This window comes from Bos indicus, chromosome 2, assembly GCF_029378745.1.
Source record: "Bos indicus isolate NIAB-ARS_2022 breed Sahiwal x Tharparkar chromosome 2, NIAB-ARS_B.indTharparkar_mat_pri_1.0, whole genome shotgun sequence".
NCBI lineage: Eukaryota > Metazoa > Chordata > Mammalia > Artiodactyla > Bovidae > Bos > Bos indicus.
Genome location: NC_091761.1, coordinates 106412398 through 106424628, shown reverse-complemented (window position 1 = coordinate 106424628; position 12231 = coordinate 106412398). Strand labels below are relative to the sequence as shown.

Below are 12231 nucleotides of genomic sequence, written 5' to 3'. Positions count from 1 at the left end.
TCTCAACTTTTGCATTACTGACTTAGGTTTTGGCTTTGACTATCTTAGGTCTGCTAAGTCTGTCACCCCTGGATATTCCAGCTTCCAGAATTTTGATGCTATAATCTCTTCCTGTTCTTCCCATTCTTAAGTATTCATGACTTTTATTTTTATTTTATTTTTTTTATTCATGACTTTTAAACAAGCGTAAAACAAGTCTTTGTTTCTGTACAAATGCTCCTGGGATTTTTTATTTGAAGCCATTAGTAGAGATGGATTCTTCCAGTGCAAGCACATCATTAAGGAGGAAAAAAAAATGGATCTTGGATTTTTTTATCTATTTAGTGTATTTTAGGTAAAACTTAGTTCAATGTTGAATTTCCATTATTTTTGTTCAAAGTATGATTTAATATTGAAGAAAATGAAAGGATGTTGATCTTTTTATGGTCTCTTTTCTATGAGATATTTTATGTTTGCTGGTGGCACCTATAATATGCACCAGCAACATATTGGAACATATGCAACAAATTATATTCTAGACAAATAATTTATATATGTCTGACTCTACACATGGACATCACCAGATGGTCAATACTGAAATCAGATTGATTATATTCTTTGCAGCCAAAGATGGAGAAGCTCTATACAGTCAGCAAAAACAAGACCAGGAGCTGACTGTGGCTCAGATCATGAACTCCTTATTGCCAAATTCAGACTTAAATTGAAGAAAGTAGGGAAAACCACTAGACCATTCAGGCATGACCTAAATCAAATTCCTTATGATTATACAGTGGAAGTGAGAAATATATTTAAGGGACTAGATCTGATAGATAGAGTGCCTGATGAACTATGGATGGAGATTTGTGACATTGTACAGGAGACAGGGATCAAGACCATCCCCATGGAAAAGAAATGCAAAAAAGTAAAATGGCTGTTTGAGGAGGCCGTACAAATAGCTGTGAAAAGAAGAGAATTGAAAAGCAAAGGAGAAAAGGAAAGATACAAGCATCTGAATGCAGAGTTCCAAAGAATAGCAAGGAGAGATAAGAAAGCTTTCCTCAGCGATCAATGTAAAGAAATAGAGGAAAACAACAGAATGGGAAAGACTAGAGATCTCTTCAAGAAAATTAGAGATACCAAGGGAACATTTCATGCAAAGATGGGCTCGATAAAGGACAGAAATGGTATGGACCTAACAGAAGCAGAAGATATTAAGAAAAGGTGGCAATAATACACAGAAGAACTCCACAAAAAAGATCTTCATGACCAAGATAATCATGATGGTGTGATCACTGACCTCGAGCCAGACATCCTGGAATGTGAAGTCAAGTGGGCCTTAGAAAGCATCACTATGAACAAAGCTAGTGGAGGTGATGGAATTCCAGTTGAGCTCTTTCAAATCCTGGAAGATGATGCTGTGAAAGTGTTGCACTCAATATGCCAGCACATTTGGAAAACTCAGCAGTGGCCACAGGACTGGAAAAGGTCAGTTTTCATTCCAATCCCAAAGAAAGGCAATGCCAAAGAATGCTCAAACTACCGCACAATTGCACTCATCTCACACGCTAGTAAAGTAATGCTCAAAATTCTCCAAGCCAGGCTTCAGCAATACGTGAACCGTGAACTTCCAGATGTTCAAGCTGGTTTTAGAAAAGACAGAGGAGGAGAAGGCAATGGCACCCCACTCCAGTACTCTTGCCTGGAAAATCCCATGGACGGAGGAGCCTGGTGGGCTGCAGTCCATGGGGTCGCTAAGAGTCAGACACGACTGAGCAAGTTCGCTTTTACTTTTCACTTTCATGCATTGGAGAAGGAAATGGCAACCCACTCCAGTATTCTTGCCTGGAGAATCCCAGGGACGGTGGAGATTGGTGGGCTGCCGTCTATGGGGTCGCACAGAGTCGGACACGACTGAAGTGACTTAGCAGTAGCAGTAGCCTTTAAATCCAAATGCTCTGGTGGCTCATCCTCCAAGCGCAGGACCCCCAGGCTGGGGATCCTGATGTGGTGCTCAGAACCCTCAAAAAAAAGAAAAAAAAAAAAGAAAAGACAGAGGAACCAGAGATCAAATTGCCAACATCCGCTGGATCATGGAAAAAGCAAGAGAGTTCCAGAAAAACATCTATTTCTGCTTTATTGACTATGCCAAAGCCTTTGACTGTGTGGATCACAATAAACTGTGGAAAATTCTGAAAGAGATGGGAATACCAGACCACCTGACCTGCCTCTTAAGAAACCTATATGCAGGTCAGTAAGCAACAGTTAGATCTGGACATGGAACAACAGACTGCTTCCAAATAGGAAAAGGAGTACATCAAGGCTGTATATTGTTACCCTGCTTAATTAACTTCTATGAAGAGTACATCATGAGAAACACTGGGCTGGAAGAAGCACAAGCTGGAATCAAGATTGCCAGGAGAAATATCAATAACCTGAGATATGCAGATGACACCACCCTTATGGCAGAAAGTGAAGAGGAACTAAAAAGCCTCTTGATGAAAGTGAAAGAGGAGAGTGAAAAAGTGGGCTTAAAGCTCAGCATTCAGAAAATGAAGATCATGGCATCTGGTCCCATCATTTCATGGGAAATAGATGGGGAAACAGTGGAAACAGTGTCAGACATTATTTTGGGGGGCTCCAAAATCACTGCAGATGGTGACTGCAGCCATGAAATTAAAAGATGCTTACTTCTTGGAAGGAAAGTTATGACCAACCTAGATAGCATATTGAAAAGCAGAGACGTTACTTTGCCAACAAAGGTCTGTCTAGTCAAGGCTATGGTTTTTCCTGTGGTTATGTATGGATGTGAGAGTTGGACTGTGAAGAAAGCTGAGCGCCGAAGAATTGATGCTTTTGAACTCTGGTGTTGGAGGAGACTCTAGAGTCCCTTGGACTGCAAGGAGATCCAACCAGTCCATCCTAAAGGAGATCAGCCCTGGGTGTTCTTTGGAAGGAATGATGCTAAAGCTGAAACTCCAGTACTTTGGCCACCTCATGCGAAGAGATGACTCATTGGAAAAGACTCTGATGCTGGGAGGGACTGGGGGCAGGAGGAGAAGGGGATGACAGAGGATGAGATGGCTGGATGGCATCACCGACTCGATGCACGTGAGTTTGGGTGAACTCTGGGAGTTGGTGATGGACAGGGAGGCCTGGCATGCTGCGATTCATGGGGTCGCAAAGAGACATGACTGAGTGACTGAACTGGACTGAACAAATTATATTCTCTTTTTCAGTTTCATTCCTTTCTTAAGAGTATTGTCCTCTTTGATATACATATGTTTAAAACAAAGGGAAACATTTCTTTTACAGATAACTGGTGTCTGAATTGTTATTCCCTAGAGTAGGCTGGGTGAGTTGGAACCCTAATAATAATATGTCTTTTGTTTCTTAGGATGATAAAATATGTACTTCCAGATGTATTTCCTTTTCCCAACTATATCTCTTTGTGTCTATTCTGAGAGCTTTTACAAGACTTTGTCTTTGTGTTCTTTAGAGTTTAACAACTCTTTTGTGGATTCATTGGGTTCTGATGAGGATTCTGGAAATGAAGATGTTTTAGATATGGAGTACACAGAAGCTGAAGCTGAGGAACTGAAAAGAAATGCTGAGGTGGGTGACATATTCCTTGTGTAAAACAACTGGTCACGTTATCACTACTCCTCCTCCTGCTCCTTATCTTCAAAGGACTCGGTCATTGTCCATTGCAGGTTCATTTCTGCCCCTTTGGCAGCCATCAAATGGTCCTCACTTTTCTCTTGAGCTTTACTTCTCATTACTTACACAGAATATTCAAAACAGAAAGAGAAAAACAAACAAACAAAAAAAAAGAAATACATTCTTGACAGCCTCATGTACATGTTCCGTTCAGTTCAGTTGCTCAGTCATGTCCGACTCTTTGCTACCCCATGAATTGCAGCACACCAGGCCTCCCTGTCCATCACCAACTCCTGGAGTTCACTCAAACTCATGTCCATTGAGTCGGTGTTGCCATCCAGCCATTTAGGTAATAACTTAGTAATAGCTCTCAAAGTTACATATATGTTAAATCACCTTCAGTTTTACCAAAATTATTTTATCTTTAAGGTTAAATACTAAAACTAGTTGATTGTTACTCAGTGAAAACTGTTGAATTAATAACTTTTAACTAGAGCACTTGGAATCTTTTTTTAACCCTTTTTTCCCCTAAATAATTGCTTTTTTCCCATTTTCTAATTTTTTTTTATAATTTTAATTACCCAGATCCCACTGTTCTAACTTCTGTTTATTTTAATTTTTAGCTAACACTGAGCATTTAAATTTTCTTTTTTCATTATAATATCAAGGAACTGTGTATGATTATAATGTTTTCTATATTTAGGATTTTCTTCTTTAAGGAAATCCTCAGAAATAAATTACTGCATCAAAGTATTTGAACATTTTAATTGTTTCTGTCTTCAGTTCAGTTCAGTTGCTCAGTTGTGTCCAACTCTTTGCGACCCCATGAATTGCAGCATGCCAGTCCTCCCTATCCATCACCAACTCCCAGAGTTCACGCAAACTCACGTGCATCGAGTCGGTGATGCCATCCAGCCATCTCATCCTCTGTCATCCCCTTCTCCTCCTGCCCCCAGTCCCTCCCAGCATCAGAGTCTTTTCCAATGAGTCATCTCTTCGCATGAGGTGGCCAAAGTACTGGAGTTTCAGCTTTAGCATCATTCCTTCCAAAGAACACCCAGGACTGATCTCCTTCAGAATGGACTGGTTGGATCTCCTTGCAGTCCAAGGGACTCTCAAGAGTCTTCTCCAATACCACAGTTCAAAAGCATCAGTTCTTCAGCGTTCAGCTTTCTTCACAGTCCAATTCTCACATCCATACTTGACTACCTATAGCTATATTTCTTTCCAGTTTCTTCCCAAAATTATGTTGTATAGTAATGCCTAAAGTGCATGAATATCACTTTTCAGTTTTATTTTCTTTTCCTTAAAATATTTAAAATATAAAAGTTTATCTATAATCCCTTCAACAATATAGCACCTGTTTTCATTATTTTCATTCTGTTTTTTAGTACTTAACCATTAACATTATCTATTCATAGAGATCTGTAGTTATAATGTGTATGCTCATGTAGGTTTTAAAAACAAGTTAACATTTTGCTAAACCATGGTTTTTTTTTTTTTTTTCTTAAAATAACTGAATAATATTGAACTCTGTTGAAATACCTGTAACCTTTATTACTGGGCGTATTTTTAGTTCCAGTTATTCATTATTATAGATAATGCTACAGTGAATAGTTTTATATATATATACATTTTCTTCTTTTTAATTATTTTCTTAGAATAAATTCTTAGTTGGGAGTATAATTCTTGGTTCAAAGGATATGAACAGTACCAACCACTGAGTTTTTTATTGAGTCTAACCCCTCACACATTGAAACTTCCCCATGTCAGCTCTGATAATAAATTCAGTGTTTTGCTTTTATACAAATTAAGAGTTAAAAGTCATGCCCACTTCTGTTTTCCAGACAGGAAATCTTCCTCATTCCTATCGGCTCATCAGTGTTGTCAGTCACATTGGTAGCACTTCGTCTTCAGGTAAACGGACATTAGGATTTCAGCATTTTATAAATGGACCAGTCAGCATTTACTCCTTATTGAGTTTCTCTGAGCCTAGCTTTGTGAGGTGTGAGTTGAATGCATCACAGAAAACTTTGAACCCTGGGGGCCCCTTCTCAGAGCCTTAGCCAAGAGGCAGACTGCTGAGGAGGAAAGAACGCCAGCTTTGAGATTGGGCCCAAGTCCACATAAGTGACCCCAGCCCAGGGTCATCCTGGGGTGCCATGAGGCACCAGAGCAAAGGTGTGTCACTTGCAGGAGGTGCTCAATAAATCAATCTTTTGAGAAAAAAGAAAAACTTTGAAATATTTTCTTTTATCACATTGTATGTGTTAATAGGTGCAGCTGTTCTGATTTCTCTATTCACAAATGACCCAGATTTTCCTAAGCAAAATACATATATCACAAAAGTTGTCCTGGCATAGCATATTTGCCCCTTTCTGTTTAGTCGCTCAGTCGTGTCCGACTCTTTGCAACCCCATGGACTATAGCCCGTCAGACTCCTCTGTCCATAGGATTCTCCAGGCAAGAATACTGGAGTGGGTTGCCATTTCCTTCTCCAGTATTCCCCCCTTAAATTTCTGTAATTTTTTAATGGGTTTTGGAAATATTGTTGGAAGTAAGGTGAAATGGGTTGACTGTTTCTGCCACTTCCTACACCTGAGAATAATTCAATATTTTATTTTTAAAAATTTAATTTTTATTTCTTTAAGGTCACTACATTAGTGATGTGTACGACATTAAGAAGCAGGCATGGTTTACATATAATGACCTAGAGGTATCTAAAATCCAAGAGGCTTCTGTGCAGAGTGATCGAGATCGGAGTGGCTACATCTTCTTTTATATGCACAAGTAAGAAGCGTTGCCCAGTCTGAAGTTTTTGGCTAAAAATCTCCTAAACTCTTTTCTTTTTCCTTTAAGGATAAAATGTACCCATCAGTTAAATTGGTTGACAATTTATTATTTTTATTAGGGCTCATATCTTGATATTTCCAAAATGATGTTTCTCTTAACTCAGCATTAATTATTCTTCTCACAGTAAAATGTAGATATAGAGCTTAAGAGCTTATTATGATGGAAGCTGTCCTGTTATTGTCTTTCATTATATCAGCTAGAAGATCTGAGTTCCATAGATAGGAAATACATAGCCTTTCTATCAAAGCTAGTTGTTGCCATTCCCCCCTAAGTATTTTCAAGAATCAGCACATGGGGTTAAGATGATAATAAAATGAATGAGCTGCTTATTTAATATAATTTAGGCATCAAATGGGATAATGCAGGCTTTATCTATGTCTATTTTTCTGTCTGTCCTTGTATTTGCTCACTGAATTTCCTGTTTAATTTTTTTTGTTTTATTTTAAGGGAGATATTTGATGAGCTGCTGGAAACAGAAAAGAACTCTCAGGCACTTAACCTGGAAGTGGGGAAGACCACTCGTCAGGTTTCATGAGGAACAAACCCCTGGGTTGGCAGTGTGCACTGCATATTCTCTCTTACTGCCACCCACTTCTCTTTCCTCTGCCTGAGAAGAATTTGGAACTCTACTTGATGCGGGAGCAACAAACAGCTCAGGGCCAAACCAAAAGACGAGAACTGCAATTATGCGGAACGCTCCATATTAATTGTTTTATGGAAACTGGTCTCACATCTGTAGCTGATTATCCTTTTTTTTCTCCTACAGGAGTGGCACTTCCTTTTGTCTTAGGAATACATGTTGTAAATATATATATATATGTACATACACACATATTTGTGGAATGAATGGAGCCTTAAACAGTTAGAATAGGCCACCAGAGTATGCCTGCTCAAAATTAATAGCACAGCAGTTTGGAAAAGAAAAGTTGTCAAAGAGTCCATTCACTTGAGAAATGTATGAGGATATACATATCATTTGGCATTTAGCTTTTATGTTCCTTGAGTAATTTCACTCAAGTTTGATCTTTCATGTGTGTTTCTTATTAGTAAAGTTCACTGGAAAGCCAGCTCTCCATGTTACACTAATGACAGTTTGTCCTCCCGGCAAAGGAGGGGCATTTCTGCCATCTGACTTGAGGAGCTTTTATAAAAAATATATATATATTTCATGGATTTGTAATGCTTTTGCTGTTTACATGCAGTCCCAAGAAATGGATTTTTGGTGCTTTGGAATGTGCTGTGTTGCCACATTTGATATTCATTGTACACTTTGTTTTCTTTGAAAAGAATCTTCACACAGTATGTTCATTGTGTATCATCTGTATTATTGTGATGAAGATAGAATCTTTTTTTTTTCTTCTGTGTCATTCTTCCATGGAGCAAGCATTACCCTAACAGACTGAAGCAAAAACTGTAAGAGGTAGGAAAGTGATGTCCCAGTTGGGACTCCCCAACAAGAATACCTAAGGAAAATGAAGAATACTAGCATCTCTGTCTCCCAGACATAGAGAGGTCAGGAGGAGTATTCTTGTGTTCAAGCTGAAACTCTGGACCACTAAAGCTGAAAGCCCTGCTGCAAAGGTGAAATTGAGCACGCGAGCTGCGGGAAAAGCTTAACCATTAATCATTTGCCTTGCTGTTCAAACAGGGTGAGAATTAAAATGTGATAGGTTTAGGTAATTCCAGAAGCTAACAAATAACAAAGGTGCATAATAGATTTATTACTTTTTAGGTGCTTTGAGTTGAGGTCAAATGGGGGTGCAACATTTAAGTGAGTTATATCACTCAGCTGACATAACCTGCTTGGTTAAGCAGCTTGTGAAACCATATAAAGAATGAGTTTGAGAGTAGAATTCTCTGTTCCTAAAATAAATTTGTGAGGCCAGGAATCATTAGGATCACACAGAGTTAAGTATAGCAAAATGAAACCTTCAACATTTTCTTTCATTTTTAAGTCCATCATCACAGAAGATGTAACATCTTTTCTAGAAGATTGCCTTAAGAGAGCTCCAGCCCTACTCTTGAAACTTGGATATGAAAAAAAAAAAAAGAAAAGAAACTTGGATATGTTCTGACATAGTAACCTGTTCTAAAATATTGAATCTTTCAATTGTAAGTGGCCCCAGCACTTTTGCTTAACTACTGATGAAAGCTTTGTCTCCTACCTGTCAATGTCGTGAATGTTGCTGAATGGTGTGGTGGTAGGACATGCAGGAGCAGTATAGAGCAGGGGAAAATACTTGTTTAAAAAGCTAGCTTTTAAAATTTTGTTTCCACTAGGGAGGCTTTTTTTTTTCCCCTTGGGAAAAAAAACTATTTTCTCATATATGAGTGAAGTGGTAATCAAATTCTTTAGCTATTTATTACTTCTCTGTGTCTATACTTGAGAGTTTGAGAGAGGTGCTTTTAAAAATGGGAATGATTTGACGTGAGTGGGTGCATTTAGGGCATTTAAACAAGTAGAAGTGATGCCGTAAGCCCAGGTTGCCCATGAGTATCCTTGTTTGACTTGCTTTTCGTAGCTTGTGTGTATGGTTTTGAAGTACACTTGGCTTAAACCTAATTTAATTTGCTCTTCATGTCTCGGGCAGGACTTACTAGATCAAACTAGGAGATGAGTTATCTCACTGCTCGTATACTTGCACGTTTGGGACTTGAAGTTCCGTAGATACGTCTGTTGTTTTGGCCTGGTCAGCCTTCCTTTCTCCCTTCACTCCTTCAGCTATTACCCCTTTCACTACTAAGTTAATTTCTCATTTTGGTTCCGTGAAGGGTTAATGACTACAGATGGAAAGCAGCCAGACCATATTGATGGGGTTTGTTTTCTGTTTTTTTTTTTGAGCTGACAGTATTTATTTTAAAATTACCGGTAGATTATATTTTTTGTGCAGTTTGCTCAGAATCAGAAGATGGGGCACTTGACATGTTAGTGCCAGAAAGGGACAAAATAGGTAAGGACAGAGTGCTTCAGTTCCAGGCAGCTTGCACAATAACTAATATTCCTATTGAAAATACCAAATACGGTTACATTACTTTAAATGACTTTGAATTGAAACTTGACAGTACTTAATTTTACACACAGTTCATCTTAATTGGAATATTTTGAACGGGAAAATGAAACTAAAATTCAAACATTAATTCTTACCACCTAGTATTACTACAAAGGATTGGAAAGTTGCAGGTGGCCAGATGTTACTATCATTTTAGAAGTCCAAACTATAATTTAGGCTTACAGGAAGATAGATTCTGTTGTGTTGGGAATATGTATGTGTGTACAAACTCTGAAGTTTTGTCTCAGCAGAATAGAAAAAGAAGCAAATCCATGAATTATTCTTCTATTTGTATTTTGATTCCAAGAGCTACTTGTTTACTTGCCGTGGTCTGTTAATTTCAGACCTAACTTAATGGCTCAATAACAAATGTAAATATGTTTACGTTTTAAGAAGTATACAGTGATACTTAAAGATCAGTTCATTAACTCTGGGAGGCAAGTACTAGATATTTATTTCTCTCCTTGGTCAAGTGTAAAATTCTTCTAAAAGAAAAACTTGTAAGACCTCAGCAAGTGAATTCATGAATTTACTTATTCTTCCATACTGCAGTTACCATTATGTATCTCTATAAATACACTTCTACACATGTACAGCTGAATATGTAGTTGTATAATGAAAACTATTTGGAAACACCTAAATTAAAGAGATTCTTGGCAGTTTCTCATATGTAATTGAGCATGACGAGTGTAGAGAGAGCATGGGGGTTGGAGACAGGGAAAGAAAAGGTACTTTGTAAACTCATTTGTGATCTACTGGAAAGAGATTATACTAAGTAAAAATTACCCTTCTTCCTCTTTCTTCTCTGTCCTCTGGAGTGACTACAGTGTATGTTCTTAGTACTTTTTGCCCTGTTTAAGTGATTCCCCTGAAGTGGTCTTTTATTTTAAGTCAGGGAAGCAGAGCTGGATCTCCCAAGTGGATCCTGTATATACATGGAGATTTTCAGAAAAGTCACCAGCAACCCAATACTAGATGCAAGTCACACAAAAGTATCCCCCCCAAAACAGATACATCTTTTTCTTTCTCCCCATCTTGCTTTACACCAAATAATGCTCTTTAAGTTGTGTACAAAAACAGATTTCTTCCCTCTTAACATCTTTCTGATGTGTTACTTCAGAATTCTAATTTTGTCTCTGTTTCTTATTAACATCTGAAAAAAATATATATATATATTTTATTGGAAGACAATAGTTTGTTAGGCCTTGAGAATTTTGTGACAGATTTCTTTTGCTGTGTCTCACCACGACCACTGACTCCTTTATGGCATGCTTTGATTACTAAACTTCAGACAGACTCTTTTGTTGTATCACATATATTTATACACAGAAAATTTTCCTTTCCGTGTGTGCTATGTATCTGAGGTTTTCAAGTTTAAAAAATGTGCCAGTATGGATATAAGCCGTTGATTTCAGTCATTTGGACTTAAAAAGTGCAGAGGTTTGAAGTACATGTCCACTGCTGTCTGAATAGAGTAGATGAGGGTCTGGATCAGGACTGGAGTTGATTGGGTCCAATGCCAAAACGAGCAGTCATCTGGACTGGTCTGTCTCAAGAACAGAGGGGTGGAAGAGAGACACACCTTGTCTTTAGGTTTACCCCCACTCTTTTCCTTCCATCTCCAACTTCTCTGGCCTATCTCAGTGTTGTTTGTTTATGCTACAGAGAGAACAGAAGTAAGCTTCTTCATCTTTACCTAGTTGAGCCACTACCAGGCAAACCTGGCAGCTTTGGCCACATTATTTGTGAGGTGGTTTTCTTTGTGTTCAGAGTGACTTTTGATTCTGATTCGTTATTTTGTATGGAGCGGCACTTTATCTGTGTTTTAGCAGAACTGTTCCTCTGTACCCTTTACGGTTTTTTCTTGTTTTTTGTTTACCTTTTAAATTATGCATAGAGTTTTTTTGTGTGTGAAATTAAAGCCTTTATTAACCTTGTGTTGTTTGGCTGTTTATTTCTGAGGACACATTCTTGCAGACACCTCACCAGTTGAAGTTGTGAAAATCACATTCTGTTGGTCTTCTGACTTGGACTTTGAAGCAACACTGTTGTACCTTAAAGGGAGTGGGGCCGCACACCTAGTATGGCTGAGTCAGCACCAGCCTTCTCTGAGGAGCCTGTGAAGCTCTGCAGAGGTTCTGCACAACAGTTTGTAAATCCAACATTGGCCTAAACTGTGTTCTTCCTTTGCCTTACTATTAAGAGTATCAGGGAGAAGGTGAAATAGTGTTGGCATTTCGTACTTGCTGTTAGGCCCCTAGCCCAGGCCCAGTGGGTATGTGTTTCTCACTGGGTACTGGTTAGTGAGTGTTGTGGAACCTCTTAAATAGGGCCATCACCTGGATCATTCAGCTCTTCCAAAGAACAAGTCCCTTTAACTTATCACCTGAGGAAGGCAGTAACTTCCTTCTATGTTAAATACATGTAAATTTATTTACGTAAATACATGTGAAAAAGAAAAGCCATTACTCTGGGAAAGATGTAAAACTGAAAAATGCTTCGGCCCACCTGCCATAATTAAAGATGAGCCATGATAAAGCCCTAGGGGAGGCTCTCCGTAACTGAGGTTCCATGGAGTGCTGGGTTGCTCGTCTCAGAAGGGAAAGCACTAGAGCAGAAGGCGTTGAACGTGATGCAACACCCCTGGACAAAAACAATGCAGCCAGCTTCCTGAGAGCTGAAATTGGGACCA

At 38.6% G+C, this 12231-nt stretch overlaps 1 protein-coding gene across 9 annotated transcripts in view; it reads left to right on the top strand.

The window, feature by feature from the left end:
• The window catches only part of USP37 (ubiquitin specific peptidase 37), an 86808-nt gene extending 75332 nt beyond the window's left edge, over positions 1 to 11476 (top strand). For all 9 annotated transcript variants that reach the window (XM_070772226.1, XM_070772219.1, XM_019976683.2 and 6 more), the window contains 4 exons: positions 3476 to 3591; positions 5484 to 5553; positions 6288 to 6426; positions 6937 to 11476. In XM_070772226.1, the coding sequence (XP_070628327.1) occupies positions 3476 to 3591; positions 5484 to 5553; positions 6288 to 6426; positions 6937 to 7024 (413 nt within the window). In that variant the 3' untranslated portion in view covers positions 7025 to 11476. The remainder of the gene's footprint in view (positions 1 to 3475; positions 3592 to 5483; positions 5554 to 6287; positions 6427 to 6936) is intronic.
• The last annotated feature ends 755 nt before the right edge of the window (positions 11477 to 12231 follow it).